The sequence below is a fragment of the Castanea sativa genome, chromosome 9 (genome assembly GCF_040712315.1).
Source record: "Castanea sativa cultivar Marrone di Chiusa Pesio chromosome 9, ASM4071231v1".
Taxonomy (NCBI): domain Eukaryota; kingdom Viridiplantae; phylum Streptophyta; class Magnoliopsida; order Fagales; family Fagaceae; genus Castanea; species Castanea sativa.
The window spans coordinates 37,540,111-37,547,966 of NC_134021.1; the positions used below are offsets into that span (position 1 = coordinate 37,540,111).

Here is a 7,856-nt window from a genome sequence, read left to right on the forward strand (position 1 = left end):
ATTCTTACTATGACACATTATCTTCCCTTGACACAAATGAGACCAAATATGATAAAGTAACCCTTAAGTTAATTTTAGAATTGTTAATATAAAATGACAATATATTTTACCTCCGGATGACTAAAATGATTGTTTTACCCTTAAAACCACTTGAGAAAATTGAAATTTTCACTTTGTAAAGTGAGATGTTTACAGTCTACACATTTCAACAGTTGTTAAAAGAGTTGAAAACTTTTTGTATCACTAGATTTATTTTTAAAAAATAATAACTAGAATATATACTTTTAACTCTTAAAATTTGAGGTTGTTTAAATTTGGTTTCTTAAGTTTGATATTTTCATTTTCTTTCACCAAATTTGATTCTACTTTTTCAAAATAGTCCTATTCATGCTCATAACTAATTTGTTCACAAACAAAGGGAAGGTAAAAAAAAAAAAGCACCATGATGTTGGTACATACATAATTAAACACCAATTCAATCACGAAGATTAATAAAATTACCATTTGAGAAAAAAAAATCAAGTCTTAGTAGACCAAAATAAAAAATCTCAAACTTAAAAGAACCAAAATGGAAAAAAAAAAAAAAAAAAAAAAAAAACCCTCAATTTTTAAGGCTAATAATTTTGTTAAAAAAAAAAAAATACCAGGCATGGGAAGTAAATGCCATTTCAACAAAAACTTGGGGTACTTCTGAAAAAGAAACAATCGTATAAAATCCTAGTCCAAAAGCGAAATTACCAAATGCCACTGAGGGTTTTTAGGGTTTAAGAGTGTGCCTTCCCTTTTATCACACTCGCTCTCTCTGATTCCGACTTCCAGGGTTTTTGATTTCCTCACAAATACGTCTCATTTCACAATGTGGGCTCTTCGTCGTGCTTCTATTCCACTCAGGTAAACCCTTTTTCTCTGTGTGTTTTTTTTTGATGTGTTATGGGATTTACTATCTATTTGGTTATTGAGAAAATGAGGGAACTGGAGGAAAAATTGAATGTTGAAATGGGTTTTGGTTTTTGGTGTTTTTGTGACGAAAAGTTTGCATTTTTGGGGTTTGTTAGTATCTGATCCCTCGGTTTGATTACTGGGAAAGCTGAGGGAAATGAAAGGGAAATTGGATGTTAGGAATTAATGGGCTTCTTTGGCTGGTTGGTTATTTTATCACAGTGGAAATGTGTACTTATTTAGATTTTAGTATCTGATCCCACTTGTTTGGTTACTGAGAAAGAGCAGGAAAAAGATGGATAGTAGGATGTTGGGGGTTTTTTTTTTTTTTTTTCATGCTTTCTGTTTTTTCTCAAGTTGTTTATAAAATATATATATAAAAAAAAAAAGATTTAGTGTAAAACATACTTACTTCGGTTTTTTATTGGCTAATCCCCTATGGTTTGGTTGTTTGTGAGAGTGTAAAAGAATGAAAGATAGTGGAATTTTGGGTTTAATGGTTCATTCGGTTTCTCTGGATATTCTAATTTTCCCCATTTTCATTATGATTTGATTTTTAAAGTTTCAAGTCTTTTTTAAAAAAAAATAAATTCTTGTGTCCTCTTTTTACAAATCACTAACCAAATTCTTGTCATGGTTTTTTTTTTTCTTTTTAAAAAGATACTAGGTAAGTTCTGCCACCAACTTTGATGCCACATCATTGATATTCGTTTTATGCTTAATCAAATGCGTTTTGTCTAAATTGTGGTTATCAAAACATGTTTTTCCCTTTGACAAAACCAACCTGGTTTTAGTTTTAAGGGAATTTCTGTAACCTCTGCCTGCTTAAGTTTCTCTTTTGTGGTATCTTGTACTTGATTCAAACTGGCCAATGATCTCTAGCTAAAATGGCATTTCCTCTCTCCATAAAGAATGAAGTGGAGAGGTAAGGTTGTGCTGCTTGTGCATTCATGATCCACTGAGTGCGTGTGTAACTTTCCACTTAAAAAAAAATATTTTTTTTTTGTACCTTTATAAGTTTTTCATCTTACATGATTCAAGGATTAACTTTCTTCTATTCAATCAATATGTGGTAAAAGGGAAGACATCTTTTCAAAATTCTATAACTTGGATGTTTCTCATTTCATGGTTTCATTTTATTGTGATAATTAGCCCATACTTTTGGTGAACATGTCAATTACCATTTTTCTGCACTAAAAAAATTCAGTATCTTCTCCATGTGAATATTAGATACCTTCCCTTCTCTTATTTCTTTGACATTTATGGTTCTAAACTTGGAGGATTATTAGAGCCGGCTTTTAGTGACTTCTGACATTGAAAAGTGGTAGAGAAGGGATTGCTATCATATTAATGTATGACGAGCAACAGCTGTAAAATTGCCATTCTTTCTTTAATACTCAGTTACTGCAGCTTCCACCCTTTACGTTTTCTTCTGTTGTAAAGAATATTTTATTTAATCCAAGCCCTCTAACTGTTTGCTGGATTCTTATAAAATTTTCCATATCTCTCTTCTATATATCATGACACCTCTCTGTTAGTTATTAATTTATCTAATGTTTTCTCCTGGAAAATCATATGAAGTGACATCCTTCAAAGTTGAGTAGAATCTTATATTATTTAAATTTTCCTTGTCGTGGTTGTCTAATATGATAGTTTATTTTTGTTTTCAGGAGCCAAGGATTCAGTATAAGAACTTCTCGCGCATGCTGTGCTAAATTAGAAATACCAAGTTCCTGCATAGAGGAAGACAAGGCTGGTGTCCTTGAGTCTCCTCAAGAGGCATACGATAGATGGCTGTATTTGAAGAGGTTTTACCATACAGAGCATGCTTCTTCAAAATTTTCTGTGGGTAGATGTAGTTTTTCTTCACAAGCTGGTGCAAAAAGCAGTGGTGAAGAAGATGACTTGGAAGATGGGTTTTCTGAACTTGAGACAACTTCTGGTGTTCAGGCAAATCAAGACAGTAATGGAGCAGATGAAAGTGATGACGAATTAATTTCTGGACCAGAACTTTCTGATGAGGATGTTGAAGAGCCTTCTCAGAATGAGCTAGAGTTATCAGACATTGAGACTGACCCTATTGAGAAAAAATCATCTAGAAGGGCTCAATCAGAACTGTTCAAAGCCATAATGGCTGCTCCAGGTTTGTCTATACATACCGCTCTTGATAAGTGGCTTGAAGAAGGACATGATTTGAGCCGGGCAGAAATCTCATTGGCCATGCTTAACCTTCGTAAACGTCGGATGTACGGGCGGGCATTGCAGGTAAGTTAATATGATCTTTTCCTTACCTAAAAACTTTTATTAGAAATAGCTTGCAGGGAAAAAAATTTCACCTTGTTCTCATATCGCATATTTTTGGGCTTCAATAGTCAATTTACTTATTCCTAGGTGGCTATCTGCATAAATTTGGTATCTAGCTAGTAGTTGTTTGTGCATGCGATGATGTGCATATCGTAAACATGTATTTCTCTGTGTTCATTTAGCTGAAATCATCCAATAGACAGTTATACCGAAGTTGGATATCCCATATTGTTGAGAACTGAGTATATGGACTAGTTAAATGGAAATCTTCATTGGAATCCAAGCTTTAATAGGATGGTGCAAGATTGGGAACTGAAATCTTTGGTTTGTTTTCTATATAACTTATACTCTGCCAAGGTTTGTTGAGGGGGTGAGGAGCAAATGATTTGAACCTTCTAGAAGTCATGATATTCATTTAAATCTTATTATAAGGCTTTCAGATTGGAGGTAGGGTGTTTTTTTTTACCCTACTTCCCTTGGAGGAGTATTTAGAAAGATAAAGTACCACCTAGACTGGCATTTCTTATTTGGACAGCTGTGTCATGGAAGATTTTAACAATGAATCATCTGTGGGAGCATCAAAACAGTAGTGGCATATTGTTGCATGCGTGAATGAATCAGGGATCAAGAGATCATCTACTCCTAATGTGAAATAGCTAGAGAAATGTGTTCAATGGATGTTTGGCCTGTTTGGGGATTCATACATTATGGTAAATGGTGGTTGATTTATTGGTATGTTTGAAGGGGCATTAAAAACAATCATATTGGAAAAATTTGGAAGATACTTCCCTTGAGTATCATGCGGTGTATTTGCATTTGCACTTTTTTATTTATTTTGATAGATACTATGGATTCAGCATAGTGCATCTGCTCCATGATGATTTCTCTTTATCATTTGACTAAGACAACAATTAGTTTTTGGTATAGGCAAGATTTGAACCCTAGATTTATTATTAACAACAAGAGACTTTACCGGTTGAGTTAATTGGCCTACAAGTGGTGCTTCTATGAAATGCAAGCGGGTGTATGGTGTGTTCCTAGCACAAATCTTGTAGACTATGACGGTGTTGAAGTTGTGTGCGAGTGTGCTGTTCATTTGGACCACATGGTTCAATACATGTATGGTAGAACAAGCCACCTGTTAAGTAAAGAGGTATGGATTGCGTTTGAAGATTGATATTTTTTTCCAAGGAAGCTGGCTCTTATGAACAATATTTTCATTTAAAGGCTTTGGGTGGGGTTTCTTCATATAGCTCTATCATGATATCTGAATCTGTTGAGTTTGGTTGTATTTCTCCCTGAGTACACACCCGGTGTACTTGGAAGCTGCTTTTTAAAAATTAAAAATTAAAAAAAAAAAAATCTTTCGTTACTTATAAAAAAAATGATATCTGACTCTGTTAGGTTGGTTGGTTCTTGTATATGTTATTTGTTATGCTGTTGCATGCAGCTTGTTCCTGTATATTGATTTTAGAAATCTTCTTTCGTGCCCAATTAATCCAATGACTTAAGTGTGAGCAGATTTACTTCTAGAAAAAATGATTTAAAGGATTTGGGGGGGATGGAGTTCCTTAGGGTGGAACCTTGTTAAATGTGAGTGCCTACTGGTTTTTACTCAATGTTGACCTCTGTTATTACTATTGTTTCAAGTGGGTGGTAACAGATTCTGTTCAATTAAACAGAGATGCATAGTTAGTTAGTTACTACATTGCAGCTTTGGTCATCATCAAAATGGTTATATATGGTCCATCGTTCTTCATGGCTTAATGTGGTGTCTTTGGAGGGAGAGAAATAGTCGTTGTTTTGAAGATATTGAGAGATCTATTCTGGACCTCAAGCTTTTCTTTTTTAGAACTTTATTGGATTGGTTGTTTGCTTTGCAAAACCAATCATCCCCTTCTTTTATTGATTTCCTAGATTCTTGCAATTTTTGTATTTGATTTGCTGTCCCCTTGTTCACTCCCTGTGTACTTGGGTGCTTCCTTTTTGGTATCAATATATCTTATTACTTATCGAAAAAAAAAAAGTTACTACATTGCACTTTGCTTCTCTGTGTATTGCTGTGATGAACTGAATCTGGGATATTTCTCACCAACAAGGGTGGAGATGCCACTAAAACAAAGGCCCTTGGCACTTCGATTGTTGATAGGGAAAGTCATCCACCAATACTAGTGGTTGATGCTACCATCTTTGGATTGTTGAGTGCTAGAGTTATTGTTTAGAGTCCATTTTTTATGGATGTGCAAAAGGAAGATTTGGTTTTGAAGTCATATATTTGAGTTCTAAAATTTATTAAATAAAGCAATTTTCATCTCTTTTTATGCTACATCGGTTTTGCAGCTCTCAGAGTGGCTGGAGGCAAAAAAGCAGCTTGACTTTGTTGAGAGAGATTATGCTTCTCGCCTTGATTTGATTTCTAAGGTACGGGGTCTCCAGAGGGCAGAGAGCTACATTGAGAAGATTCCAAAATCTTTTAGAGGGGAAGTAATCTACCGAACCTTGCTGGCAAACTGTGTTGCTGACAACAACATTAAGAAAGCAGAGGTTGTGTTCAACAAAATGAAGGACCTAGATTTTCCAATTACATCATTTTCTTGCAACCAGTTGCTCCTACTTTACAAGAGACTTGACAAGAAGAAAATAGCTGATGTATTATTATTAATGGAGAAAGAAAGTGTCAAGCCCACTCTGTTCACATATAAGATCTTAATAGACACCAAAGGCCAATCAAATGACATAACTGGTATGGACCAAATTGTTGAAACAATGAAGGCTGAAGGCATTGAACCAGACATCAATACACTAGCCATCATAGCTAGGCATTATGCCTCAGGTGGGCTTACAGAAAAAGCTGAAGCAGTTTTGAAGGAGATGGAAGGGGATAACTTAAAAGATCGTTTTGCTTGCCGACTCTTGCTTCCTCTTTATGCACAGCTGGGAAAGGCTGATGATGTGAGAAGAGTTTGGAAGATCTGTGAGTCAAATCCCTGGCTTGAGGAGTGCATGGCTGCTATTGAAGCTTGGGGAAGGTTGAAGAAGATTGAAGAAGCAGAGGCAGTTTTTGATATAATGTCAAAAATGGGGAAGAAGCTTTCTTCTAAGCATTATTCTGTGCTTCTGAAGGTGTATGCAAGCCAAAAGATGCTGACCAAGGGCAAGGATCTTATTAAGCGTATGGGGGAGAGTGGGTGCAGGATTGGCCCATTGACTTGGGATGCGCTTGTAAAGCTCTATGTGGAGGCAGGGGAGGTGGAAAAGGCCGATTCCATCTTGCACAAGGCAACTCAGCAGAACCAGATGAGGCCAATGTTCAGTTCTTTCATGGCTATAATGGAACAGTATGCAAAGAGGGGTGATATTCATAATTCAGAAAAAATGTTTCATAGGATGAGACAGTCTGGATACGTGGCTAGACTCCGGCAGTTCCAGACACTAATCCAGGCCTATATAAATGCAAAGGCACCAGCTTATGGGATCAGGGAGAGGATGAAGGCAGATAATATATTCCCAAACAAAACTTTGGCAGCCCAGTTGGCTCAGGTTGATGCATTTAGGAGGACAGCCATGTCAGATTTACTTGATTGAGGAACTTCACTTGTTCGTTTTAGGAATTATTTGCTTTTTCAGTTTCAACTTTCATTATGGATTTATTATGGTTTTGCCTCTTATACTGCTATTCATGTTAGGAGCTTTCCTCACGTTGAGCTCAAGGGACCTATGTAATATAACTGTGTCCAATCAATGTAGTTTTCTTCAGTTGCTCCTTTGTTACATTTAAAGGTTAGAGCCCTTATAGCAAATAGTAACCCCTTGAGGGACGCTGAGACACTATTTCACCATTACACCCCTAGTTCATGGATGATACTATGATAACCAGTTTGCAATCCTGGGAACATGGTTGTAAATCCTGTCAAATGCTCCCCATGCTAAATTAAGATGTTCTATTGATTTCCAAATTTTAGTTTTGAGGGCATGCTTGTTGATCTGAAGGCTGTTATCTTACTTGAACATGTTATCCTTTTAACGGCTGCTGCTTGCTTCATGATACTGAAGAGTTTGTTCTTTTATGGCCAATTTGGGTAGAGAGGGAGGGAAGGAGAAGTAGAAGTAGAAGTAGAAGTAGAAGTAGAGTTAGTTGAAAATTAGCGTAATTTAAGTGCATTTGCAAAAAAGACAAAAAAAACACCAAGTAAATATCAAGCCACACCACAGTATCAGCACATTTCATATATAGCCAGCAATAACAATAACAGAAGCAAATGGTTACATTTGGTCTCATAAATGTTTTATTATTATTATTACCGATGAATAATTCGTGTATTGCACAGTATAATTAAAAATAATCACAATTACACATATTTATACCTAGTGTAAGAATTAAATATTTTGCATAGTATTTACTCACCTAGATAAAAAATTTCAAAAATAAAAATAAAAAATTTAGATAGGACACGTGACGCAAAATTAAAAAACAATTGGAATCCAATTTAAAATCTAATTAGATTTTCTCTCAATTTCAACTTTAATTATATATATAGATTTTATTATTTTAGAAAAATTACAAATTTTATTCATAAAATAAATTGTTAGTATACATTAGGGATAAAATCCTC

At 35.2% G+C, this 7,856-nt stretch overlaps 1 protein-coding gene across 1 annotated transcript; it reads left to right on the top strand.

Annotated features, from left to right (window-relative positions):
- Nucleotides 1–733: 733 nt before the first annotated feature.
- Nucleotides 734–7,022, top strand: LOC142610787 (pentatricopeptide repeat-containing protein At1g80270, mitochondrial-like). The gene is made up of 3 exons (XM_075782725.1): nucleotides 734–891; nucleotides 2,610–3,204; nucleotides 5,584–7,022. Exons 1-3 carry the CDS (start codon nucleotides 857–859, stop codon nucleotides 6,826–6,828), a joined length of 1,875 nt encoding a protein of 624 aa, XP_075638840.1. The 5' UTR covers nucleotides 734–856; the 3' UTR covers nucleotides 6,829–7,022.
- Nucleotides 7,023–7,856: the final 834 nt, after the last annotated feature.